Genomic DNA, 26,886 nt, shown 5'->3' with positions numbered 1-26,886 from the left:
GGGTGCCCCGCCTCCTGCCTGAGTCCTGGCGCTGTCAGTTGGTTGAGTCGCCCTCGGCCTCTCATCTTTTACCATTGGCTTCGCCAGCAGGGGGGAGGAGGAGAGACAGGATCAGCTGCCGTGGGGGCTTGGGGGGTGGTCTTCCCAGGCCAGGGGGTGGACGACACATGTCCCCACCAAGCCCAGGCCTCACCGACACAGGTGACACTGAGCGTCCCACTGGCAGCAGACCTGTGAGGCTCGCAGGGAAGTGTGTCCTAAAACATGTAAGGACACTGCTGCAAACAGTCCCTGGTCGCAATTTAAAGCAAGACGGGGGATTGACAGTGGTGGCTTTGAAGAGGTATTGGCATCTCCTAAGTTTTCAGATGATTCCAGAATCAAGTGCATCTCCACGTGTCTTTTCTTGTACCGCGAACACCGGTTGAATCTCTTCGCGCCCTGAGCTCTGTTTTCGCTCTCCTAGTCGTGCAGTCCGGTGGGCAACCTTTCGACTATTCCCCCATCCGGTTCCGTGCCCGGAACGGGGAGTACATCACGCTGGACACCAGCTGGTCCAGCTTCATCAACCCGTGGAGCAGGAAGATCTCCTTCATCATCGGGAGACACAGAGTCAGGGTGTGAGTGCTCCCACTTCCCCGGGGGGCTGGGAGACCAGGACCCAGGTCACCTCCCACCACGTACCTGTGCTGACCTGCCCCCTGCCCCCTGCCCGCTGTGGGGGCCGGGCCTCGTTCCGGCAGAGCAGTGAGCGGGGGGGGAGGAAGGTGGTGCACAGGCAGGTGGCAGGCCGGGGGTCTGCAGAGAGGAGGCGGGGCCCCGACTCACAGAGACAAACGAAAACCACGCAGGGGGCCTTTGAATGAGGACGTGTTCTCGGCTGAGCCGCGCGTGGAGGAGAAGGCCCTGCAGCCCGGCACCCAGGAGCTCACGGAGCAGATCCACCGGCTGCTGCTGCAGGTGGGTGGGCCGCCTGCACGCCCTCCCTGCTGCCCCCGCAGGCAGCCCAGAGCTGCCCTGAGGCCTGGGGTGCCCCCCCACCCCGTTCTCAGGCCCTCTCCTCCTTCCGGCTCTGCCCTGCGCCCTGCTGCCCGTGGTGGTGATCTCTGTCCCACCCGCGTGGGCCTTGCCCGCCTGGGGGCTGCCCCCGCCTCGCACATTCAGGGCGTCTGTGTCTGAACCACAGCTCTGGGCAAGTGGCTGAAGGGCGCACCCCAGCCCAGTCCCCACGTCCCAGGCGCCAGCCCACACGTGGCCCCCGTGGGTGGAAGGGGACGGGGGCATCCCTCCAACGCAGGACGTCGCGCTGGCCCCAGGGGGAACTGAGGACGCCCCTCCCTGTCCCTGGGGACACAGCACTCAAGACAGATTCCTGCAAGCACGTGGGCCCCACGAGGAGTGACCTCCTGCTTCTCGGCTCCGGGGGCTGTGGGAACTCTCAGGCACCTTGTTCTGTTTCCAGGCCCCGTGGCCGTGGACTCCCTGTTGGCGGAGTCTCCTGGGGATTGGGATCCGGGACCGGCCCCGTGGGTGGAGCCTGGGAGCCCACTGCAGCCTGACCCTGGGTCCAAGCCCGGCCCCACCTGGTCCCCGCCGAGGGCCCCCGGGCAGGTCGCGGCCCGCCCTGAGAGCAGGCGGGCGCGCCCCGGCCCGTCCAGAGTCCTTCTGTTGCTGTCTCCCCAGCCTGTCCCACACAGCAGCTCCAGCGGCTACGGGAGCCTGGGCAGCAGCGGGTCCCACGAACACCTCCTGAGCCAGACCTCCTCCAGCGAATGCACCGGCCAGGAGGACCCCTGCCGGAGGAGAGCCGTACGTGCCCCTCTGTCCCCCTCTGTCCCTCTCTGTCTGTCGTCTGTGACTCAAATGACTGAGCACTTTAGAAACAGCCCTCGCCGGGGCTGAGCCTTTCCGACCTCACCTGCTTCTGGCTGCTCTGAACTTGGCTCACCTGGGACTTGCTGTGTAACCTGGAAAGGGTGGAGGCAGCCACAGACTGCGGCTAGGGGTCGGGGGAAAATTACTTAACAGGCCAATCAAGCAGAAGTGAGGCTTTAACTGTAGGGTTAGGGTTAGAAAGAAGAAAGTGTAGCCTGCCGTTGCCTTCACTTCTTACCCTTCAGAATCGTAAAATCTGCTTTACCTAGTTCTGCCTCTCAGATCTCATTCAGAACTTGCTTCTGTTGCTGGGATTAATTCTGCTTTTCTCTTTCCAGGGTGGGGCAAAGGCTGTGGGGTCTCCCAGGGTGAATGATGTGTTTTTCTTCCAGGAGATTTGTAAAAATGGTAACAAGGTCAAAAGCAAAAGTCCTTATCCGGATGAATCTGGAGAACCAAAGAACAAGTCTGCTGCAGGTAACAAATGATCCAGCATTTCCTTAGTGAGACTTCAGCGTGGTGAGGTGAGGAGACAGAAAGCTGTACTGCCGGCAATTATTGTTATAACTGTTACTCCCGCCAAGTCATGTTTGAAAAGACCGACCCTCCCCAAGGCAGGGAGCGTCGATTGACCATAAGGCGCCTGTGATCTTACTGGCCCTGGAAGTTTCAGGAGTTCACGTTAAGAACTGACCTTTCCCACTGCTGAGTCCCTGACCCTGGGGACAGGCCAGACCGAGTGCCGCAGAGAGAGCACCCCCAGGCCCCCCTGCGGATGGCACAGCGGTACTGGCCCAGCAGGGCTGCGTGAATACCAGGCTGTCACTGGGTCTCTGCGTCCGTGAAGTATATTCTGAGGCCCCAGCCTTATCTTTATTTATTTATTTATTTAAATTAATTTATTTTTTTTAATTTTTGGCTGTGTTGGGTCTTTGTTTCTGTGCGAGGGCTTTCTCTAGTTGCGGCAAGCGGGGGCCACTCTTCACTGTGGTGCGCGCGCCGCGCCTCTCACTATCGCGGCCTTTCTTGTTGCGGAGCACAGGCTCCAGACGCGCAGGCTCAGTAACTGTGGCTCACGGGCCTAGTTGCTCCGCGGCATGTGGGATCTTCCCAGACCAGGGCTCGAACCCGTGTCCCCTGCATTGGCAGGCAGATTCTCAACCACTGCGCCACCAGGGAAGCCCCCAGCCTTATCTATAGGTAGAATTAAAGTGCTTTGTAAGTATAGAGTGTACTCTGGGGGAAACGAGGATTAACTGAAAAAACAATGTTGTCGTTCCTCCAGAAATGCAAAGCAGTTCCCCAGCTCAGATGAAAGCTGTTCCAGCCACGGAAAAGGGCAGCTCCAGGGCCAGCCTGCCCGAGGCCGGCCTTCCTGAGGAGCTGGCCTTCAAGAACCCGCTCGCCAGCTCCTACCAGCAGATCAGTTGCCTGGACAGTGTCATCAGGTGCGGCCCTTCTGGCCTCCCTCTCCGCCCAGCTGCTCACACTGCGGGGTTCTCTGTTACATGAAGCCCTTTATCACCCGCCCGCAGGTACCTGCAGAGCTGCAGTGAGGCCACCACCCTGAAGAGGAAGTGTGAGTTCCCGGCACACCTCCCCACAGCAAAGGCCAGCGACAAGCGCAAGGCCACCGCCGGCCCCGGGCCACATGCCGCAGGTACCTGGTTCGTTTGAGCTGTTAACTGCGGGGTAACTTAGACCCTCTCTGGTGGGATCAGGCGTCATTTGAGGCCCTGGAGCCCCTTCTCCCAGGTGGATTCTGAGTGGCTTCAGGGACACGGTACTGGGGTATAGGCTCTTTTTTAAATGACCAAAGTAGCTCAGAACTTTCTTATGAGCTGTAGGTAAAGGTGGTTCTGGACTTTGAGGGCAGGATCCTGCGGGGCTGCTGGAGGCCGGGGCCTCTCGGGGTGTCATTCTTGAGCGTTTCAGAGGAGGACTGGCCTCTGAGGGTCAGTGACCCCACGGGTCAGATGAGACCTCAGGTCCTTCAAACGTGAGGGCACCACAGGATCAGAAGTAGGATCTCCCATTGTTGACGGAAGCCCAGGCGACCGGACAGCCGTGCCCTGGCGGAATCTGGCCCAGCCCGCAGGGAGGGAGCGCCACCTGCCTGCCTGCACTCAGCAGACGGGCTCCTGACTGCTGGGCGGCCCCCCCCGCAGGCCCACGGCAGAGGCCCTGACCCCGGGCGCCGCCGCCACCTGCCGCCTGCCACCTCCCTCCTCCCAGAGGACTCGGGGGGGTCAGGGCGGCGTCGTTCCCATTTCACAATCTCCTCTTCTCCGCCATCCCCCGTGAATAAACACCTGAGGACACAGTGTCACCTGCCAGGACGTGTGCAGACTTGCAGCTGCCCCCGCCCCCGCCCCCGATACTGGGGCACCACCTAGGCCTCCACGCGGGCTATCCCGACAGTTCGTTTTTATCACATCTTTGTGTCTTGCTTCCGTTTTCCCTTACAAAGAGACCGCGTCACCCTCCGAGGTGAACAGCCCCGCGGACGTCAGCACGCACTTGCCCTCGCTGACGCTGCCCAGCAAGGCGCAGAGCCTGCTGTCCCTCACCAGCCAGTGCAGCTACAGCAGCACCATCGTCCACGTGGGCGACAAGAAGCCCCAGCCTGAGCTCGGTACGCTTGCTGCCCCTTGGGTGATGTCGGGAGAAATCGGACTTGAACCGTAGAGATGAGAAGTTTGGACTGGCGTCCTCAGATTCTCTTTAAGTTTATCCAAGTGCGGAGGAAGCTACACAGCCCAGTAACAGGGGTGCAGGAAATCCGTGCAATGCCGGGCGGGGGCGGCCACACCTGTCCTGCCCCCGCTGCGCTCTGGCTCCACCTGTGACAGGTGGCTGCTCAGGTGTCGATACGGAGGGGCCTCCCAGGACTGAGCAGGGGTCCCAGGGCTCCCCCTTCGTTGGTGCCGAGAGAAGCCTGGGGACGAGCCCCCCCCCCCACCATCCCGCTTCCTTGGATGGGATTACAAGCCTTGCCGTCCCCGTCTGAGGACAGGAGCCAGTACGGGTCGTAAGAGCAGGACAGCCAAGGGCGTCACACTGAGCTGTCCTTCCGACACCATGAGTAAAACGAATCCTGAATTCGTTCTTTGCTTGGAAGAGGGGCGCGATGAGGACAAAAGTACACGTCAGAGAGTCAGTGCCCAGCCCCCTTTCAGGATGGTCCGTGGTCCCACCTGCCCCATCCTGTCTGCACCCGCAGCTCCACGGGCCACACTGTCAAGCCCGTGGTCCAGAGCCAGGATGCGGCCGTGCACCAGCCTTAGCCTCTTATGCTCTGAAAGCACAAGACAGCCTGGAGTGTCTTCAGCGCCAGAGGCTGAGAAACCCCCGAGGTGCCCCAATTTAGAGGACTGATCCCGGAACCCCCTGGGTAATGGGGCTTCCTACCCCTGCTTTTTGCCTTTTGTCATTAACTTTCTCAGAAAGCTAAACAAATCCACCATGAATTTCATCCCCATGCTGTGGGCATCGTGAAGGAATCTTATGTGCGAATGATTTCTGTTCTTTGTAGGTGCAGTATGCGTTTTTTCAGTCGTTTTAAAATAGAAGGGCCCTTGTAGATGAGAGCTCTGCGTCTTCTGTTACAGAGACGGTGGGAGACGCTGCCAGTGGGCCCGAGTCTCTGGACTGCCTGGGGGGCTCCGTGCTGCCCTGCGGCCTCGGCCAGGAGCAGGAGCCCTTCCGGAAGCTGGGCCTCACCAAGGAACTGCTGGCCGCCCACACCCAGAAGGAGGAGCAGAGCTTCCTGCTAAAGTTCAGAGAAATAAGAAAGCTCAATGTTTTCCAGTCTCGCTGCCATTATTACTTACAAGACAGATCCAAGGGTCAGTCGAGCGAAAGAGGTAAGTGGTAGTACCTGAACTAAAAGTGGATTTATTTTTTTATTTTATTTTTTTTTTTAACTATGAGTTTTTTTTTGTTTTTTTGTTTTTTTTTTTTAAACATCTTTATTGAAGTATAATTGCCTTACAATAGTGTGTTAGCTTCTGCTTTATAACAAAGTGAATCAGTTATACATATACAATATGTTCCCATTTCTCTTCCCTCTTGCATCTCCCTCCCTCCCACCCTCCCCATCCCACCCCTCTAGGTGGTCACAAAGCACCGAGCTGATCTCCCTGTGCTATGCGGCTGCTTCCCACTAGCTATCTATTTTACATTTGGTAGTGTATATATGTCCATGACACTGTTAAAAGTGGATTTATTTTTTAACTTTATTCTTTTTTTTTTTTTAAACAGAAGGCTGTCTCTCTTTTTTTTTTTTTTTATAAATTTATTTATTTATTTATTTTTGCTGTGTTGGGTCTTCGTTTCTGTGCAAGGGCTTTCTCTAGTTGCGGCGAGTGGGGGCCACTCTTCATCGCGGTGCGCGGGCCTCTCACTATCGCGGCCTCTCTTGTTGCGGAGCACAGGCTCCAGATGCGCAGGCTCAGTAGTTGTGGCTCACGGGCCCAGTTGCTCCGCGGCACGTGGGATCTTCCCAGACCAGGGCTCGAACCCGTGTCCCCCGCATTGGCAGGCAGACTCTCAACCACTGCGCCACCAGGGAAGCCCTTTAACTTATTCTTAATGCTGCTGAGTCTAGTGCTGCTTTCAGAAGGCGAAATGTCCCCAGTTTGGGACACGTGGGTTTGTAAGAAGCTGTTGGAACTTGACCAGTGATGCTCTCAAGGATGTCACTTTGTGTTCCCAAGGGAGCAGTGCTGTAAATAGTGGTGACAGTCCCAGCCCGGCCCCCTGTGGAATGCAGGGCGGGCAGCTGCAATGCTGCCGTGTCAGACATTTCTTGCCTGGGTGACTTTGAGGAGCAAGAGACCCTACCCCACCTTCCCACCCAGACAGGACCCTCAGAGGACCAGCTGGGCCAATGCACTGCCCAGAGAAGGAGCACGGCACTGACGGCTCCTGAGGGAGGAGGGAGCCCCGGACGACACCGTAGGAGGGAATGGCGCCCTTCTCCCCAGAGCACGTACACTCCTGGCGGATTGGCCTCAGGGCCAGGCTGCAGACTCCAAGCCCGACAGAACCCAGGGGTGCGTGAAGCTGCCCTTTAGGCTGAGGGCCATCAGGTGGTCAACGGGCAAGGGATGAAGTGGAACAGATGAGCTTCCCTGCCCCTTTTCTGGTCCAGGAGCCTGACTCCCAACCCCCAGCCACCTTCCCAGGCCCCACGGACAAGGCCGAGCTAGCTGATCAGAGATGCCGCCTCTTCCCTGGGCTCCCAGGCCGCGACACAGGGATCAGAGCTGAGAGCTAGTGAGCCCAGGGGACACACACCACGAGGACCCAACTCCCCCTGGTCTCTGGGCAGACACACCGAAACAAATGTCCCAGAAGTGAGAGGCTGACACGCTCCTTAAGGAGTTTATCTTTTCTCCTCTCCTCCTTTCCCCCTTCCTCCCCAGACCCAGGGTTACGGCCAGCGCATCGGGAACCTCTGTGGAAATCAGGAAACGGTGCCCACACCACTGTAGCCCCGGCTTGGTGCAGAATTCCAGCCCCCTCTTGCCCCCTTGGCCACGCATTGTGTGCAGCGCACAGACCGCACAACTGTCCGCAGCAGCCCTGCCCAGACCCTGGCGTGGCATCCCAGGAGCCCAGTGCTGTAGCTCCGGGTCCCAGTAGGGGACAGATTTCCTGTAGGAAGAACACCAGGCAGAGAGGCTGAATGGCAAAACCTCCACCCGCTTAGCAGTCTGCTTTGGGCTGGCCCATTTGCCTTTAGCATGTGGCACGGCCGGCAGGGGATGTCCTCACACACCTGCTGCAGGAGCCCGGAGTTACCCTCTGTGACAGGAGAGGAAAAGCTGAGGTTCCTGGGACCCGTCCCATTGCCCACCCCGCCCTCCACCCCCGCTCAGTGTGAGCCCTGAGCCCACAGTACTCCCAGCGCCGGCCGGTGCCCAGGGGAGGTGGGGGGGACATGCCCAGGGTCCCTTATGTCACTGGGTGGAGCCCCTCCAGCCTCCTGAGAAAGGCCCTCTCAGCAACACTCATCATCAGAGAGGAAGACCTTGGTTCCAAGGGCGAGCGTTCCTTCGGCCCTTTGACTTCACTGGGCTGGAATCACAAGCTTACTAAGCAGGAAACATCTCTTTTTAAGGAACAGCAATGATAAAGCTCGTAAAATTGACAAATAAGGTTAGATGAGATCAGTGGTTCTGCCTTTAAGATTTCACAAACCACCATTGGGGAATAGCATCGACTTGCCAGCTTTCCTACTGTTTTGGACCAATAAAACCTTCTTAATACCACTTATCACTATTACTTCATGAAAGAAACGGCATTTTAATATGAGAAGAAAGCAAGGAATGTGATCTTGCAACAAAGGGTGGTCCTTTAAATGGATTGAATCTAGTTTTATGAAAACCTAACGTTTTGCCCTGATTTTTCTCACTTTACTGAGGATCCGGGAAGACCGGATGGTGGCCCCATGATCCCCAGGCTGGCGATGGGGAGGGTGGGCCTGACTGCTGAACTGGGAGGTGCCTTCCGGTTTCTGAGGCTCTACAAACCTCTGAGAATTGACGTAACGGGAAACATAACATAATTTTTACATTTTAACTCTTGTTGTTTTCCCATTATTTTAGCTGCTCCCGGACTAAGAAATACCTCCGGAATAGATTCATCTTGGAAAAAAAACGGGAAGAACAGAAAACTTAAGTCCAGACGGGTCAAGCCTCGAGACTCCTCGGGGAGCACTGGGTCCGGAGGGCCCCCGCCCCAGCGGCTGCCGCTGGTGGGCCTGAATGCCACAGCCTGGTCACCGTCAGACACGTCCCAGTCCAGCTGCCCCGCGATGCCCTTCCCCGCCCCGGTGCCCGCTTACTCCCTGCCCCTGTTTCCAGCCCCAGGGGTAGTGCCAGCTCCAGGGACCGTGGCAGCGGCACCCGGAGCTCCCCACGCCGGCCTGGCACTGCCCGTGGACACGCAGCGCGAGTTCGCGGTCCAGCCCCCATCGTTTGCCGGCCCCTTGGCCCCGGTCGTGGCCTTGGTCTTACCCAGCGGCTCCTTCTCCCCGGTGACCCCGAGCCTGCCCCCCGCTTTCTTCCCCGGCCAGCCGAACTTGCCGTCCGAGGTGATTCCTGCCTCGCAGCCCGAGTTCCCTGGTCGGACCTCATCCCCCGAACAGCCGCACGCGTGTCCCCCGGCAGAGCGTGGGCCGCCCGTGGCCGCCCAGGCCGCCCCGCCCTCAGCCGCGGGGCCCGCAGGCAGGACCTCGCCACCGCTCTTCCAGTCCCGCGGGAGCTCGCCCCTGCAGCTCAACCTGCTGCAGCTGGAGGAGGCCCCTGAGGGCGGCTCTGCGGCCGCGGGGACCACGGGGCCCGACTGCAAGCCTGGCTCGGCCTGGGACCGGCGGCCCGAGGCACCGCCAGCCGTAAGGATCTCCCGATGCCCTTTGTCTAACTAAGGCAGGTGGCGAACTGTGGCGCCGCGGGCGGGTCACAGACACCCTCACCTCAGGTGGTCCCTGCACGGAGGTTACTACCAAAGCATTTCAATTCCGACATAAACACATGTGCTAGGAAGTGACGTTTTCCAGGTAAAGGACCCTATCAGGGTAGACCGGTTTTTGTTGTCTTGGGGTCTGAAGGGAAAAAGGGAGCTGGGTTGTCTGATGGTGGACGCAGGCCCCAGACAGCCACAGGTGATTTCGTGACTCCTCGTCGCGGGCCCGCAGGCTCTCAGTGAGTGCTTCGAGGGTAGAGCACAGTCCGGCTCAAGGTCAGAGCGGAGGGTAGAGCACAGTCCGGCTCAAGGTCAGAGCGGAGGGTAGAGCACAGTCAGGCTCAAGGTCAGAGCGGAGGGTAGAGCACAGTCAGGCTCAAGGTCAGAACGGAGGGTAAAGCACAGTCCGGCTCAAGGTCAGAACGGAGGGTAAAGCACAGTCAGGCTCAAGGTCAGAACGGAGGGTAAAGCACAGTCAGGCTCAAGGTCAGAACGGAGGGTAAAGCACAGTCAGGCTCCTTGGAGGGCAGCCGGCAGCAGAGGGGCTCACGGTGAGGGAGCAGGGCCAGGAGGGAGCTGGAAACCAGTGCCGTGGGTGCCCATCCTCCCAAGTCTGGAGGGGCGTTGGCGTGTGATCCGTGGGCCCTCCGGGGAAGGAGCTGCGCGGGGCTCCCCTGCCCGTGCTCCTGGGAGAGCGGGTGGCAGCAGGGTGGCTGTCCCAGCACGGCTGCTGCCCTCCTGCCTCCCGGGCCTGCAGTCTGGGTTCCAGGGTTGGAGGGTTGGGGTGCTCCCAGGCCAGGCCCCCCTCATGCCCAAGCCCGTCCCCACTCTGGGGGTGCGGGAGCCGGGAAGCCAGAACCCTGCCGCTGTGAGGAGCAGCTTTGGGGTGCTGTCGAAGACACTTGCCCGCCGTGGCGGAGGAACAAGCGTAAGGCTTCCCCCGCGGGGATCCGAGAGCTGCCGTCTTTAGTGGGACTCTCCCCAAATTAAATTTAATTAGGTGGCATCCATCCCACCACCAAGAGTCCCGCTGTGGTCCCAGTAACCACGGGGTCTGCGCACGTGGCACGTGAAGGAAGGGCCAGCGGTCCAAGGAAGGGCGCACCCGCTGTGTCCCTGAGAGTCTGGTGCAGACAAGACGCCTGACTTGGTGTCTCCTCCCTGTTCCCAAAGTGCGACAAGCCCAAGGACGCCCAGAGCAGCGACGCCCTGTCCGCGTCCAGTGGCCTGCTCCGCCTCCTGCTGCACGAGGACCTCTGCTCGGCCACGGGCTCAGCCCCGTCTGGGAGCGGGGCCTCCGCCACCTCCTGCTCCCTGGGCCCCGGCTCGCTGGGCTGCGACGCATCCAGAGGCGGGGCAGGTACGTAGGTGGTGCTGGGAGCACCTGGGAGTCGGGGCGGGGTGGGAGGTGTTAGGTGTGTTTGGAAGAGCCTCACGTGGTACACCTGGGTGTCCTTGACTCCCCGCACCCCAGGGAGCCAGTCACCCCAGAGCCGCAGGCTGACTTGGGCGGGGGTCCCGCGTCAGGTGCAGCCTGGCTCCCGGCGTCCAGGCCTCCAGCTGCACCCCGAGCGGCTCCTCGGAGCCCACGGCAGTTCAGACAGGCCCCTGGGCTCCTCCTACCTGGCTCCACCTGTGCGGACGGCAGCCCCGGCCCGTCCCAGTTCCCTCTGCTACCCGTCACTCTCGACCTCAGCGGCACTGCAGGCCCCCACCCCAGCTGGCCCTGGGTGGACTGTCCCTGGGGCTCCCCGGGTGTGCCAGGAGGGCTGGCAGTGGCTCGCCTTCCTGAGTTAGGTCCCCTGGTGAGAACCTAGCGTGTGGACCCACCAGGGTCGTTCAGGTGTGATCTGGGACCGCCCCACGGGAAGAGCACACGCTCTCCCCAGACTGTAAGACCCCCGCTTCCCTGAGGTGAGCGGGCCCCTCTCCCTGCGGGAGGCCTGCCGGGGGGCGCTCCGGGACAGCCACCTGCCACTCACAGGGGCAGCTTCTCTGTGGCCTGGCTTAGTCCGGAGGCAGCGAGCCTGGGAGAGAAGAGCACGGCTTCCAAGATACAGCCCCACCTGGACTCCTCGGGGCCTCGCCAGGAGAGAACCACCTCCATGGTACCAGCTGATGTCCCGTTTTTAAATTATCCAGACAATTCGAGAATTGGAAAGAGAAGGGAAGATCCACCACCCCAGGCACCAGTTACCAGATAAAACTCTTCCACTCCCTAATATTGCCGTTCCTTTACACGAACACAGTGTGCAAGGTCAGTGCAGTAGTCAAGGTTTTGACCTGCCACGCTTTGTGTTTTCAAAGGCAGCAGCAACACAAGTCACACCAGCAAGTATTTTGGAAGCGTCGACTCCTCAGAGAATAACCACAAAGCAAAAGCGAAGGTGGACGTGGAAGAGAGTGAGCGCCTCAAGTACGTCCTCCAGGACCCCGTCCGGCTGCTCGTGGCCGACACGGACGACAGCGTCATGATGGCGTACCAGATGCCTTCGCGGTAACCGTTCGCCGCCTGCTCGGGACGGTGGCGGGCTGGGTTCAGGATTCCCCAGAACCACAAGGCCAGAGGCCTTCCCTCGGGAGCCTTATCTCAGATTGAGCTGAGTGCACAGATAGAAGCAGGGCCCCTCTAGGTGGTGCCGCTGGCCGCACAGAGCCCGCAGAGTGACCTGCTACAGGCCTCCAGGATGATGGGCTCTGGGGACCCGCCACGGTGTCACAAGACGTTTACAAAGTACTCGTGCCAATGTCGTCTCTTTTGCTCTGTTGCCAGCAACCCTATGTGGTCAGTGATGTGTGTGTGTGTGTGTGTGTGTGTGTGTGTGTGTTTGTGTGTGTCTGTGTGTCTGTCTGTCTGTCTGTCTGTCTTAGAGATGCAGAAACCAAGAGTCAAGGTGGGTGACCAGCCCAAGGCTGCTGGCTGCTCTGTAGGGACCTGGGTCTGTGCCTCAGCTCTGACCACTCCAGGGAACCTGGAAGCCATCAGGGTCCCTACCCCTGCACAGTGCCCCCTCGGTGGAGGGAGATGGGGGGGGAGGAAGGACGGATTAACCCTGCGGCTCAGAGCAGCCAGGCCTCTGGGCCAGGGGAGCCCAGGACACCGTCTCCAGGACTGCTGCGGGGCAGGCCAGTGTCGGCAGGTGGCAGGGGAGGGCTTGTCTACCTACCACCTCGCTGGTGAGAACCTCCCGGGCACAGAACCAAGTGTCTGCACATACCCGGCTCCCACGGCTGCGCTAAAGTGAAATGAAAATCAGAACTCGGTGTATCATCTTCACAGAAAAACTACAGATTATCTACTAGAGAGATGAAGTTACCTTAAATAGGGTAATTTATTTTAAATGGAAAGGAAATTTAAACAAAATCATCTAAAGTTACATGATCAATACTGGAAGTGTTGGTAGAAAACGGGCATATTCTTTAAAAAAAAAGCCCTTGAGACGTTCTAAAGCTTCCCTATTTCTCAATATCTCATGAAGAAATCCAGAAACGGTCCTGCAGGAGGACAGGGAGAAGCTGAAGGTGCTGCAGAGGCTCCAGCCCAGGTTCACGGACAGGCAGAAGCGGGAGCTGCAGGACGTGCACCCGTGGATGCGCTCGGGCGGCCTGCCCGCGGCCCTCGGCGCGGCGGTGAGCTCTGGGACGGCTGTCCTGACTTTGCATTAAGAGGCACTGTGATGAGAACGCTCTGTGCTGTCTTTGCGACCGTCCTGTACATTTAAAACTTCAAAGATCAAAAGTGCATTAAAAAAAAATACCACGACACTGTTAGGTTCCCTTCAAAGAACTGTCTTCCAATGGCTTTTCAACACTGTTTCCAAAAGGGTCTCCTAAATATCTCGTCTCAATCACATGCTGAAATTTGAATTTTTTTTCTTTCAATTCTGTTTCCAGTGAAAACACACACACACACACACACACTTCCTCTGTCATAAACCCTCAACATCCACGTAGACCATTAAGTAACAGGGGGACAGCAGGTCCCCACCACCCTCCCTCCCACTCTCGCCAGGCTGCCCCTCCTGTCTCTGTTCCTTCTCGAGGGTCCCAAAGGTGTCTCCGTACCCCAGCTCCTCTCCCCCGCTCCCCCCAGAGCACCCCCATACCAGCACTGCCCGGGAGGCTGCTCTCGTCAAGGCCTCCACGTCCAGCAGCTGAATCCACTGACATCTCCACCCTCACCCTAACCGACCCACTAGCGGCATTCCGCCACGGCCGGCCCCTCCTCTGAGAGCGCCCCTCCCTTGGCCCCGGCCCCTTGGCCCCTCGCTCTTGTCCCCGTCAGTGTGGACGCGCCCAGGCTCAGGGTTTGCACCTTCCTCTTCTGTCTACACCCTCTCTGGCGCTGTCAGCTCTCTCCTCCTGACCGAGAGTGGCGTCTCCGTGCCGAGGCTCCCTAGCGTCCACCTCCGTTGAACTTCATCTGCTGTCCTGGTTATGCTCAGAGAGAACCAGCCCGCCCACTCGAGGGCGACTCCGTCACCCCTCTTGCTCGGGCCACAGACCTCTGGACTCTCTTCCTCTCGTGCCGCATCCAGTCCACTAGCAGGTCCTACTGGCCTGACCTTCAGGGTGGCTGGAAACCAGCCCCTTCCCATCCCCTCCAGCATCACCACCCCGGTGCACGCCACAGTGCTGCTTCACCTGATTGTCACAGTATCTGCCCCGCTGCACTCTGTTCCCCCTTGTCCCCTACAGTGAGATCATGTCACCCCTCAGCTCTGAGCCCTTCCAGCGGTGCCCCTTCTCAATCAGAATAAATTGCTGCAAAGCCATTAAAATGACACCCCCTCCCCACAGCTCCCATCTCCCCTCACTCCCTCCTCTCCAGTTCCCTGAAATCATCGAGCAGGCTTCTGCCTCAGGACCTTTGCACCTGCCCTTCCCTCTGCTTGGAATCCTCTTTCCTCAGACAGACACGTGGCTCACTCCGGCTTCCTTCAAGTCTTTTTTTCACATGCTGCTGTGTTATTTATCTAATACTACATAGCAAATAACCCCAAAACTTAGGAGCTTAAAATAATAATCATTTATTATCTCCCACTGTTTCTTTGGGTTGGGAATTTAAGAGCAACTTGGCTAGGTGGTTCTGGCTCAGGGTCTCTCCTGAGGTCGAAGGTGAGATATTGGCCGGGGCTCGTGCCATCTGAAGACAGGATGGTGGCTGGAAGATCCCCTTCCAAGGAGGCTCCCTCATGTGCCTGCACGTTGGTGCTGGCTGTTGGCAGGAGGCCTCAGTTCCTTGCCGTGTGGATCTGTCCATCGGGCTGCTTGTGTGTCCTCATGACGTGATCCTGGCCTCCCCAGAGAGGACCGAGGGGCTGCAGTGCCTGTTACAACCCACATGTCACCTGCATCACCTCCTCTTTGTTAGTGGCAGGTCACTGAGTCCAGTCCTCCACCTTCTGAGGAAGGGGTGTCAAAGAATTTGTGGGCGTATTTGAAAACCACCACAGTCACTCTCTCAGTGGCCTTTTCTGAACGTCAATAAAATTACAGACGTCCTCACATGCCTCATTCCACGTCAGCCCCGCACTTCCCATCTTTTAATACACTGTGGAGCATTTCTCATTTGGCTACTAGGAGATCACCTCCACTGGGACACAGATTTTCCTCTTTGTTCACTGCTGACTCCCAGTGCTTAGAACGTGCCTGGAACACGATAGCACGATAGGTGCTTAACAGATAGTTGGGAAATGAACAAATGAGACAGTACGTTGTTGTTATCCCATTCTACAGATTAGAAAACTGAGGTTAGAGAAGGTAGGTAGCAACTCCATGGCCCACAGGCAGAAAGAGGAGGAGCTGGCACTAGAGCCTCTGGTTGATGCTGTCCCCTCGCTATGCACAGCCACCTCTCAGACAAGGGAGGGGCCTGGGGAGCTGGGAGCGGGGACCCCTTGGGAAGAGCTCTGGCTCCTTGGAGAGCAGGCAGGGGTCCCACGTCCAGGGGCACCTGCTCGCCCTCCAGCAGCCTTACGGCTGACACCTGATCACCTGCACCTCTCTCAGCTTGAACTACTTTTTCGTACTAAAGATCTCATTTTTGTTACTGATTTACATTTTTTCTTTTAAGGAATGCGTTTGCTGTGAAAACAAGGGAAAAGACAACATTTGCGTGCGGTATGAGGAAGCTACCCCTACTCTGGGACTCAGCGGAACGACCGACACCACCGAAGAGGAAAACGGACCCTCCCTGAGTCACAGAAACGAAGGGCAGACGTAACCCCCGCAGCGGGACAGCCAGTGGCGTACATTAGATGGTGCTCTGAGGAGAGGGAGGGTCTTCACCTGTGTGTCTAATGAAATGGACGGATATACTTACATGGCTTTTTTTGTTTTAGAAAAAAAAAACCCATCGTTTTCCGAAGGGGTGATTTAAAACCATGGAGGGTAGGAGAAGTTTGGGAAGAAATAGTTTTCTGTATTTAAAATATAAATATGGAGTTTTCGGGGACAGGGGAGGAGATTTTCATCATTGTTTAACTTGAGAAAGGCTGCTTCCCTCCTTGTGTCGGGGAAGCGGCCGAGTGCTCTCAGCCAGAGCGCCGGTGTCTGCTGGCTCCCCGTGGGCGGTCCCGAGGCATCGCACCGGGCTGTGACCAACAGCTGGGATGCCACAGGTGACTCCAAGCTGAGGGGCCGGCCTTTCAGAGCTTCCCCAGGGTGTGTTTGGGTCAGATCAAATTATGTCCTCTCTGGGGGGCTGCTTTTTATCTAAATTATTTAGTCAGACTAGATGCTTTTAAAACATACCAAGTGGAGATCACAGCCTCTGCTAATTTTCTTTCAAAATGTTTTGCGTTAAATGGCGTGAAGCGTAGTTTGGCAGACCAGCAGCTTCAGCTTCAAGTGTGGTAGCAGCAAACATTTCATCTGACGGAGCTTAAGTTTGGGGTGAACGAAGTTGAAATGCTCGCTCTGGACTAAAGAAGCCTAGTGGTTTGTGTGACCAACTCCATCACAGAAATACACGTCCTCAGAGATACACAGACCCTTCTGTATATTTCACATCATTCTCGTATCCTTTTCAGACCGGGGTAGCCAATATGTAGATAAAAGACACATTGTCGGTCATCCCCTTACTGTGACTTCCCTCTGCAAACCAGGCTTTGATCGCCACACTTGGGACCCACTCGTACTTATTCTTTGATTGGCACTTCCCAGACATCAGCTCTGGCCCAGCCAAGCCAGCGTTTTCTCCTGACTTAGCTAGTGGCTGCATCTGTGTTTTCCAGGGTGCCGTGAGCTAACCGCTCCCACCACACCTGGGCTGGAACACTGACCCTCATTCTTTTCACGAACCTGACCTCATTGGTGCGACTTCCGGTCTCTGTGGTGAGGTCCACTGGTGTCGCTGGCACTTTCAGGTGAATGGGACACTTGGGGAAAAGTGAGACCAGACGGCCCAACTTTTTGCAAAACCTCGTATTGCATCGTCTATCCCAAAGATTGTCTGGAAAAATGTTACATTGGTCCCTAGGGTGAATGAGAAGCTGCCAGTGATGAAACAACTGACTTACAATTGCATTACGTCTGTAGAAAGTTAAAAGGGGGCAGCTTCCCTTGTTCTTTGATGGAGAAGCAGCTACTAGAACAGGTGAAGTCTCCTTGTAATCCAGTTGGTTTTCATAGTAAAACCACTTTATGCCTGAATATAAATCCTATTTTTCATAAACTCGAACACAGAAAGTTTAATTTTTTTTTTTTTAATTTACAAAGCAACATCACCTGCAGATACCCAAGACAAGGTGTAGTCTATGCATTTGTGTGCAGACTAGATGCTACAAACTGCTTCCTGCCACTAAAGTCAGATCATTAAGGGATTAGATGGGAGTCAAAGTTGCATTGACTTTTCCTAAACACAAGACTGCCAACACGTTCTCTCCTGTTAAGAATGTTTACCGTCAGCATTATCTTACCATTTACGTATATTCATTGATAACTGCTGCGTAGCTTTGACGTGTGCTGAGAAGTTGACAGCAGGAGCATTTTGTGAAATTGTTTACACGGTGCCACGCATCGGGTCTTACATTTTCGTTAGTATGTGTGCTTACACGGGTGTTATAAAAAACTTCTTCTCGATTTTAAACTGAGCCTTCTTTTTAATATATTCCTAAAAAGATATGTAAATAAGCTCTCAGAGTCTGTGTAAATGACGTGTTAAGCCTTGCTGGACAAGTGGTTTGTTTATGCGCAAACCAGACTTTCTTCACCCAGTGCAATATGTTTGTTGGACTGCTTGTGTCTTTTTATGACTTTTTGCCTTTTAGAAAATTGGTAAATAAAGCAAGTATATTTTTATTTTTATTTGTGTGTATTTTTAATGTAGCACAGAGGAACAGGAACCTGAATAGAGATCAAAGATTATCAAAATCTTTTTTTAAAAGAAAGAACCCTAGAAATTCTGGGTTAGGAACTCTTCTGTCACAAAGGCCCCCCTCACCTCTTCCCCTGCACAGGGTGCCCCTCGCTGGTCCCTTCCTGGCTCTGTGTGTCTCTCTGACATGCAGCCCCACCCCAGTGAACTCCCAACGATGTAGATCTAATCCTGGAGTCCCGTTCCCCCATGGTTTTTCACTCACAGATGGGGAGTAGGGCCACTCAGCTCAGCCCCTGGTGCCCCGTCCACTCTGCGGTGACCCCAGGCACCTGCTCCATTCTCTTCCTGCCTCCTCCAGGGTAGTCTGTCTCACCTGGGCTGGCTGCCTGTGTGCTGGCCACGGGGCTGACGGCGGAGTGGTCTAAAGGACCTCACGTCTCCATCAGAGGCGATACAGGCAGCGCGGCAGTCTCCTCCCACGCCACCCCCCAGTCCCGCCTTCCACAGCGATGAAGTCGTGCGGGGCCTGGTCAAAACAGTGGAGGCCTGCTTCCCCCCCCACACCCCACTTTTCACACCAGGACCGTATTGTGGTGTCGGAGCAGGGAGATGAATGGATCCTGGCCCTGGTGCCCAGCCTTCCAGAAGCTCCCTGAGCAGGAGGGAGGGCTCGACGCCGCTTCCTGTCCTGGCTGCCTAAATCCAAGTGGTGATTGGGGGCTGGGGAGGCAAAGTCCTCCCAGTGAGCATGGAGGGCTCTGCAAACCCGCTAAGTGGCCAGATATGGCTGTTGCACTGAACGTCTGAGTGCCTTCGGGGGCTCTTAACTGCATTTTTATCTACCATATATCCCCAAGGGCATGCCCTCCCCTTATTTCTAAACCAAAAGGAGCTTCTCCAAGCCCCTGGGCTGATTGCCCACAAGGGGCCTGGACATCCATAGGCTGGCCACTGTCTTTGTTCCCTGCGGATTTATGGCTCGCCACCCCTGCCGCTAACTGGTCCCCCTGTGGCCACTGCAGCCCTGCCCAGCCTCTGTTGGCCTCTGTTTTTGGATATGAGGGGATCAAAGAGCCCAAATGCTCAGGAAGTCTGTGCTCAGGCAACCTTTGAAGGGGGGATCAGTCCAAGGGGCAAATGGCAGGAATTGTGTCTGCTAGGGGAGGCCATGCAAAGGAGAAAGAAAGGGTGTGGTGGTCCTGAGACGGAGTAGCCAGGCTTCTGGGAGGAAAAGGCCAAGCCAGCCAGCCAATGGGCGCACTCAAGGAAATGGAGGCTGACTTCGAAGATGAGGCTTTGGGCAACTTCCAGTCTAACCAAGAAGGATTTTGCTGACTCACACTCCCTGCTCTATCCCTATACTTTCTTCCCCAAGGGTACTTGGTCAGACTGAGGCATATCCCAGCACTTAATTTCTCCATCCTTAACTCTAGACAGCATTCCTCAATCCCCCCACCCCATGTAAGACAAGGGTTATGAGGTCCCTAGCCCATGCTTCAGCCTCCTCCCTTCTCCTGACAACTGTCATCTGTCCTTTTGTTTTTACATAGCAACTTTATATCCTGTAACCATAATTAAGCCTTCCTTGCCTTTTCTATAGATTGACTCTAAAATGTTGAAACCCTATGAACAGTGTTACGCTGTTCTGACTGTGAAAGAATTGGCTACTGGGCCAAGTAAGCGCTAAGATTACACTTCTCTTCTACAGCAGCTTTTTGTTTTTCCCGGAGTTCCTAGTTGCCTTTCATTTTTTGCTTGCACCATTTGCCTTTATCATTCTTCCTCCACCTCCCACATTCAGTTCCCCATCCAATCAGGAAAAGATTAATAGTCTTTTCCCAGAGGCCTTCCCCAGAGCCCTGATCATCCTGTTCCAATACAAACTGCCTTTCAGGGAGAGCATTCTAAAATACTTGTTTGATCTTATTCAAACAATATAATCAATAACGGGAGGGGTATGAATCAGAGTACAAGAAATATCACTGAGTTTATTTTTCCATATCTGAGTTCCCCAGAGTAGTAGAAACTTAATTGTAGTTTCTTGGGGTGGGGGTGGGATCTCCTTCCCTGGGGTGATGGCTAAATGGTGAGGAAAAGTAAAGTTATAGGCCGTCTATCGGCTCTCTTGGGGTTCACTACTCAAGCCCCTCCCCCACTCTGTCAGTCCCTCCACTAGGAGTACGGGGGAAGGGTAGTCAGGTCTCTGACCAGGCAGGGGAGGATGGGAGGAAGAGAGCTAAGCTTTCTGGCTTGTGGGGGAGACTGAGGACAACACAGGGTGATGGAAGGAAAGGAGTAGGTTCATACCTGGGTGAACAGTGCAGGGCTGGGGAAGTCTCCGGGCCCTGCTCACAGAAAAGCAAAGAGACAGCCAGGTGAGAATCAGCAGAAGGGGTTCCCAGGTACTTATAGAGGTCAGTGAGGTGACTTTGGGAACCATCAAGCCACTCACCAAACTTGCCCTACCTACGGAGGTCCCACTGGCGGGGAGCTGAAGTGAAACAGTCACCTGAAGGGCTGCCAGATCCATCTTCAGATGGCTGGGGGCACAGGTGGGTGGCTGTGGCCTAGGCCTACCACCCCACCACACTGCAGTCCCTGGATTTTTCTTTCCCCTGCTGCCTTCCAGCCAGGCTTGGGACACTCTCTCAATTTCCCTACCTACCCAGCGCTTCTGCTAGGCCAGGCTCTGTGCTGGGGGTAGATAAGGGGTCCAAGGTCAGACTGTACCCCCAGGGATGCTTGGAACCTGGAGGGGCACAGACCAGACCCTGACAATCCCAGTCCCGGGAGGGAAGCGGAGGACTGGGTAAAGGTGCAGCGCTACTCTAGAGCAGGTCCACTCCCGCTGGGTGGATGGACAGGGAAGCTGAGACCTGAACAGTGAGGAAACAGCCACTGAAGGGAGATCCCAGGGTGTTCCAGGTGTAAGGCGCTGTGTGGGCAAAGGCTTCACGGTCTGAAGGCAAACTGGTATTCTGGCTGTGCCAGGAGACGCCGTGGACCTAGGCCGATGGGGCTGCGGCCAGGCTGGGGTCCCCAGGGAGCTGCCCCACCGCCCACGCACCCCACCCTCAGGGAGGCTGGGCCAGCAGATGGGCGGCCAGCCGTGGGGTTGGCGGTCGTCTGGCGGACACAGGCGCACCCACCGCTAGCTCCCGCCCGAGTGACAAAGCGGCAGAGACAAAGGCGCGGCCAACACCTGTCGCTCTTGGCTAGGCTGCCGCTTTTCTCCGCCCGAAGCGGCTGCAGCTGCCAACTGTCACGGGCATCAAGTTACGGGGACCAGACGGCGGCCTCCGCCAGCCGGGCGGGGAGTGGGGGGAGGGCTGGGGGGGGAAAGGGAGCCGAGGGGGGACGGGGAGGGGGACGAGGGGGACAGGAGGCGGGGAGGGGGGCCGGGTCGAACGAACAAGGGTGCGCGGAAGGGTGGTTGGGCAGGGAGGGCGGGGATCAGGGAAGGGCGAGCTCGGGTTGGGGATCAGGGAAGGGCGGGCGGGGGTGGGAATCAGAGAACGTGGGTTGCGGGGCGGGCGGGCAGGGAAGGGAGGGCGGCGGTGGGTGCTGAGGGGGGAAAGGGAAGTGAAAGAGGGGTCGGGGAGCAAAGGGGACGAGAAGGAGATGAGGGGAACTCCGGTGCTGAGGGCGATGATGACCAGGAGAGAACAGACGGCCTGTGGGGACAGAGGATGACCCGAGAAGGAGAGCCTAGAGATGGAGAGGTGCGAGCGGGCCTGCGGACCCCGCCCCACTAGGATCCCTGAGCGGGCTGAAGGCGGTGTCGACGTTCGGATGTCAGGATCCACAAGTCCGCAAGAAACGCGCTGGGGCCAAGGGCCCGCTCCCACCCCCGCTGCCCTAGGGGCCCTCACCTCCCTGGGGCTCTGCAGCCACCCCAGCCCGGACCTGTAGCTCCCTCCAGGCCCGGAGACCGCGGCCTTTGCTGTGGCTCTGGCCGCCAGGACCCCGGCACTCGAGCAGGAGCGTTCCTCTCCTGTTGCACCTTCGGTGAACGAAGTCAAGCGTGAATGAATGAATGGGCAGATGGATGCGCCCCTGCTAGCACGCACCGCAGACCTGGGCGCCTTGCTTGGGGTAGGAAGGGAAACAAGCGCACCCAGGGCCACAGCTCTCCGGGTCATCGCCCCCTCCGGTGCCCCACAATGCGGGGGTGGCGCGGAGGCGCGGCTGGACCCCCCGAGTCCCCGGCCGCAGGCCACGCCCCGCCAGCTGCCGGCCGACCCCGGCGGCGGAGCCAGACAAAGCACGCCTCTGCCATTGGCTCTCACGAGCAATCGGCGCCTTGAGATGCAAATAAGGCGCTATAAAAGGGGCGGGCGCCGCTGCAGGCGTGAGGACGCGGCGTAAGACGCCAGGGGGCGAGGGCGGCGGCGGCTGAGGGCCGCTGTGCTGCTAGGGGCGCGGGCGCGCTGCGCTCCGGGCGGTGGAGGTCATGGCTCCGCTCCTGGCGCCCGGCCGGGACCGTGCGGCCCGGGAGGATGAGGACGGCTGCGAGGCGCGGGGGGACCGCAAGGTGCTGGCTGTAGCCGCGGATGGGCGGGCGGGGGGCCGCGCAGCGCCGGGGCTCAGTTGCTCGCTTCCCGCAGGCCCGGAAGCCCCTAGTGGAGAAGAAGAGGCGCGCGCGGATCAACGAGAGCTTGCAGGAGCTGCGGCTGTTGCTGGCGGGCGCCGAGGTGAGGCCGGCGGGCGGGCGCCCAGGGGCTGCGGGCGAGCGGGCGGGCGGGGGTCGCCGTCCGGCCTCGCCTCACCGACCCTCCCCACCGGGCGCTCCCGCCGGCGCAGGTGCAGGCCAAGCTGGAGAACGCCGAGGTGCTGGAGCTCACGGTGCGGCGCGTGCAGGGCGCGCTGCGGGGCCGGGCGCGCGGTGAGTGGCGGCGGGGCGCGCGGGCGGGGACGCGGGGCGCGTTCGCCTGGCCTGCCCCTGCCCGGGACCGAGGACTTCCCCTCCTGGAGCAGGGCGCGCCCCCCGCGTCTCCTGGGTGAGCCTTGCCCCCGCGGGCCGGGCGGGCCAGGCCACAGCAATCAGTTGCCGCTCACCGAACCGGGCGCGGCCGTCTCCCCTCCCACCCCTGAACACAGAACGCGGGCAGCTGCAGGCGGAAGCAAGCGAGCGCTTCGCCGCCGGCTACATCCAGTGCATGCACGAGGTGCACACGTTCGTGTCTACGTGCCAGGCAATCGACGCCACCGTCGCCGCCGAGCTCCTGAACCACCTGCTAGAGTCCATGCCGCTGCGCGAGGGCAGCAGCTTCCGGGATCTGCTGGGGGACGCCCTGTCCGGGCCACCGGGAGCCCATGGGCGGAGCAACTGGCCAGTAGGAGGCGCCCTGGGGTCCCCACTGCCCAGCCCCCGGGGCTCCGGGGACGACCCGTCCTCCGACCTGGAGGAGGTCCCCGAGGCTGAACTGAGCCGGGCGCCTGCTGAGGGGCCGGACTTGGTGCCCGCAGCCCTGGGCAGCCTGACCGCCGCCCGCATAGCCCAGAGTGTCTGGAGACCTTGGTGACCATCGGCAGCCTGGGGCCTAAGGGGCGGGCCCTGCCTTCCCATGCTCTATTCCCGCCTCCCTGGGGTCCAGATATCTGGACAGGGGCAGGGTCCTGGATATCTCCCAGTTCTGCTGCCCTCCTCCAGTGGATGCCTGCAGGGCAGTCCCCGATAACCAGCCCAGCCAGGCCCCTGTTTCTTAAGGGAGTAACGTTTATGGACCATCCCCACCCCCACCCCCTGCCCCCCTAGCCCTCTGGTGGGTGGAGGGAAGGAGCTACAGGCAGGAGGAAGTATCTTGCAGGGCTACCAGGTCTCTCACCCGCCCCAGACTTCTCAGGCACTGTGTGGGTCTGGGGGCCAGAGGTGACAGAGTGGAGCTGAGCCTCTCCTGAGTGCTGGGCACTAGTGTCCTGGCAGAAGGAGACCTCAGGCCCTGGCAGCCCTGGCCATTCAGCCAGGACACAGGGGGGGCGTTCTGCAGCCCTGCCCAGAGCTGCCAAAGAGAAGCATGGCTCTCTGTATGTCTTGCGTTTAGCACACTCGAGTTTGTGTACTAGGTTGCAATCAATTGTTCCAATTCTGTTAAGTAAAGGGTTTTGGAGAGTTAGTTACCCTTCTGAAGTACTGCTGAATGCTGTGGTGTCATTAAGGTGTCAAATGCCTAAAGACTAAACCAAGCACATTTTTTTCCCATATCTAATGCTGTGAGTGGTTTTAAAACTTCTGACCCTTTGTCAGCAAAGTAAGTAGTGTAATGGCAGTGGAGATGGGACACCCCGTGGCATGTCTCACATTGGACGGTGCTTCTACCTCCCTACTGCCAGGCCATTCCAGATCGGTTTCCCCTTCAGGTCCCTGGGCCTGGCCTGCGCTCCCTGGGAATTGTGTGCATCCTGGCGATGGAAACCACTGCATGTAGTTTGTCTCCAGAGTAACTAAGCAAGAGGGAAGCGGCCTGTCCCTGGACCATTCTCTTGTTTGTGAGCTTCCAGGAATAAAACGAATGCCTGATTACCAGCCATGTGGTTTGGAAGTTTCTTTCAAAAGTCTGTTTTAAGGTCCATGAGTTTGATGCAGACGTCGGTCTACTTAGGCGGCCACTTTTCTTGACTGAAGAGGGAGCTTCCCCATTGCCAGTGACCTCGGAGGCATGGACACCCACCCAGTTCATGGCCCAGGCAGTTTGGACTTAAGGCCAAATTGAGCCCAGGAGGTCAGAACCCTTGGAAGGAGGGTGACGGGATGGGCAGCTGGCGTGTAGGGAGATGGCCCTCTTGGCCCAGGTCTGCAGACAGCATACGGTGAGCGGATAGCAGTCACTGCCACAGGTATCCCGGCCCCTGCATCTCCTGCTCCAGGACCCCAAAGCAGCTTGTTCTTGTTCTTACTTGGGGTTGGCAGTGCCCAGGCCGGGTCAAGGTGTGACAATTTAGGATTGACACCTGGGTCTCCTCTCCAGTGTGTGCCTTTGCTTGAAAAACATCTCTCCCAAGAACCCTTTTACAAAAGCCCCCTAGCAGATCCTGGCCACCAGGGGTGTTTCACTGTGGCTCCCCGGTGATTCAGTCTTAGACCTCGGTCACCAGGCTATAACCAGATGCAGCCTAATTTTAGCCACTGGGGATGAGTTTTTGAGGCGTTGGGGTAGGGAGGCAGGTCCATAAAAGAGAGCTCAAGAGAGATGGAGACTTTTCCCTGGGATTATCTTAATCGCCCCAGTCAGATTGATGTAGGATGTGTCCACAGGGACACGAGAGCAGGTCCACCTGTAAGACCTCTGTCCCGTGTAGCTCCCAGCAGTACCCAAAGGCCACTGTGATGAGCTCTGATGCCATTTGGGGAGCATCAGCCAGTGACTGTTTAGGAGGAACCACTCTTTCCTCTCATCCCCACACTCGTCACATCCTCCCAAGGGGTCCTAGAAGGGGGCCCAGGGGAGCCCAAGACACGGGATTCGAGGTGCAGGAGGCTGACCTGGGGGGAAAGGTGTTGCTGGGACCAGGACCCCCCTAAGGTCAGACGCCACTAACCCAGAACTCTGGCCCTGGGCCCCCTCCCACCTATGAGTCAGCTTCTCAGGACCCCCTCAAGAGCGGTGTCTTTTTTTTTTTTTTTTTTTTAAAGAAATTCATGTTCTTTTATTTATTTATTTATTTATTTATTTTTGGCTGTGTTGGGTCTTCGTTTCTGTGCGAGGGCTTTCTCTAGTTGCGGCAATTGGGGACCACTCTTCATCGCGGTGCGCGGGCCTCTCACCATCGCGGCCTCTCTTGTTGCGGAGCACAGGCTCCAGACGCGCAGGCTCAGCAATTGTGGCTCACGGGCCCAGTTGCTCCGTGGCATGTGGGATCTTCCCAGACCAGGGCTCGAACCCGTGTCCCCTGCATTGGCAGGCAGATTCTCAACCACTGCGCCACCAGGGAAGCCCTATTTTTTATTTATTTATTTATGGCTGTGTTGGGTCTTCGTTTCTGTGCGAGGGCTTTCTCTAGTTGTGGCAAGCGGGGGCCACTCTTCACTGCGGTGCGCGCGCCGCGCCTCTCACTATCGTGGCCTCTCTTGTCGCATAGCACAGGCTCCAGACGCGCAGGCTCAGTAATTGTGGCTCACGGGCCTAGTCGCTCCGCGGCATGTGGGATCTTCCCAGACCAGGGCTCGAACCCGTGTCCCCTGCATTGGCAGGCGGATTCTCAACCACTGCGCCACCAGGGAAGCCCATGAAAACCCATTGAAAAATGAAAGTGGATATATTAAAACTCAAAATATTTTAAGTTTAAATATTTTATTTATGCAAAAACCAATTGATAATTTTGCTTTCCTGGTTTTAGTGGAAACAAATTCAATATTTCCAAAGTCTACTACTTATCCTTTTTTCTTTTTTTAACTTTTATTTTTTGGCCGTGCTGCGCAGCATGTGGAATCTTAGTTCCCCGACCAGGGATCAAACCCGCGCCCCCTGCATTAGAAGCATGGAGTCTTAACCACTGGACTGCCAGGAAAGTCCCTACTTATCTTGTTTTTAATGGAGGGAATTGCCACGCTAATTTCTTTTGACCAAGTGATCTTAAATAATTTTTCATTAACTGCTACTCACTGAAATGTTTTACATGATGCCATGGTGACTGGGAGTACTAACAGCCTTCTCAAGGCCATGTTCAAATTGGAAGGGACTGCACTAAGCAAATCTGTGAATCAGTCTTCGAAGATCCAAACACAGTGTTAATTTTATATTATAAATTACTGACATTGCATGCTGCTTAAAACTATATCTGATGAAATCCCTACAGGACTTAAATCAGAATATTCGCGTCAAATAAGTGGCTGCTTTGTGTAAATCAGATGTATCCATAGAAAATAACTTTTCTCCAGTTAAAAATTCAAAATGTAAAGACACTTTAATTTTTCATATCTTCGTATCAAATGTGAAATTAGAGCATCTATAATCTCCTTTCCATTTGATATGCAGGTTTCTCATAACTGACACTCATCCAGTGATTCATTTCCAATTTCTGTACTTTTATTTTAAAGCTGAAGTGCAGCATTTGTGGTATAGTGGTAAGCATAGCTGCCTTCCATAAAATTGAAGCAGCGTACCCATATCTTTTGCTAAAATTTTACATTCATCAAACATTCTTTCAAAGTTACTGTTATTTATTGTAAGCAAAGGGACAGGCCTTCTGTTAGGCATGCAACTTTATGTACAGTC

The 26,886-nt window shown here is 56.9% G+C and overlaps 2 protein-coding genes across 9 annotated transcripts in view; both read left to right on the top strand.

Moving 5' to 3' along the window:
• The window catches only part of PER2 (period circadian regulator 2), a 42,055-nt gene extending 24,403 nt beyond the window's left edge, over positions 1–17,652 (top strand). For all 7 annotated transcript variants that reach the window (XM_036858239.1, XM_036858241.1, XM_036858237.1 and 4 more), the window contains 13 exons: positions 467–620; positions 852–960; positions 1,684–1,809; positions 2,268–2,352; positions 3,161–3,323; positions 3,411–3,535; positions 4,346–4,510; positions 5,487–5,741; positions 8,490–9,277; positions 10,522–10,708; positions 11,656–11,845; positions 12,828–12,978; positions 15,425–17,652. In XM_036858239.1, coding sequence (XP_036714134.1) covers positions 467–620; positions 852–960; positions 1,684–1,809; positions 2,268–2,352; positions 3,161–3,323; positions 3,411–3,535; positions 4,346–4,510; positions 5,487–5,741; positions 8,490–9,277; positions 10,522–10,708; positions 11,656–11,845; positions 12,828–12,978; positions 15,425–15,574 — 2,648 coding nt within the window. In that variant the 3' untranslated portion in view covers positions 15,575–17,652. The remainder of the gene's footprint in view (positions 1–466; positions 621–851; positions 961–1,683; positions 1,810–2,267; positions 2,353–3,160; positions 3,324–3,410; positions 3,536–4,345; positions 4,511–5,486; positions 5,742–8,489; positions 9,278–10,521; positions 10,709–11,655; positions 11,846–12,827; positions 12,979–15,424) is intronic.
• Positions 17,653–22,067: 4,415 nt separating this feature from the next.
• On the top strand, positions 22,068–24,184 carry HES6 (hes family bHLH transcription factor 6). 2 transcript variants are annotated; one of them, XM_036858095.1, is made up of 4 exons: positions 22,068–22,205; positions 22,279–22,365; positions 22,475–22,556; positions 22,772–24,184. In XM_036858095.1, exons 1-4 carry the CDS (start codon positions 22,125–22,127, stop codon positions 23,194–23,196), a joined length of 675 nt encoding a protein of 224 aa, XP_036713990.1. In that variant the 5' UTR covers positions 22,068–22,124; the 3' UTR covers positions 23,197–24,184. The 2 variants fall into 2 exon arrangements, with proteins under 2 accessions (XP_036713990.1, XP_036713991.1); XM_036858096.1 differs by having other exon boundaries at positions 22,279–22,556.
• The last annotated feature ends 2,702 nt before the right edge of the window (positions 24,185–26,886 follow it).

This window comes from Balaenoptera musculus, chromosome 7 (assembly GCF_009873245.2).
Source record: "Balaenoptera musculus isolate JJ_BM4_2016_0621 chromosome 7, mBalMus1.pri.v3, whole genome shotgun sequence".
In the NCBI taxonomy this organism is placed as follows: domain Eukaryota; kingdom Metazoa; phylum Chordata; class Mammalia; order Artiodactyla; family Balaenopteridae; genus Balaenoptera; species Balaenoptera musculus.
Note: the sequence above shows the minus strand (reverse complement) of the source record. Positions and strands in the feature narration are given on the sequence as shown.

What these genes read in the sequence shown, in the direction of transcription:
- HES6 (XM_036858096.1), top strand. Translation starts at nt 22,125, where the DNA reads ATGGCTCCGCTCCTGGCGCCCGGCCGGGACCGTGCGGCCCGGGAGGAT. An exon ending in AGGCGCGGGGGGACCGCAAG is followed by an intron (nt 22,206 to 22,278) that starts GTGCTGGCTGTA and finishes CGCTTCCCGCAG; the next exon opens with GCCCGGAAGCCCCTAGTGGA. An exon ending in GCTGCGGGGCCGGGCGCGCG is followed by an intron (nt 22,557 to 22,771) that starts GTGAGTGGCGGC and finishes CCCTGAACACAG; the next exon opens with AACGCGGGCAGCTGCAGGCG.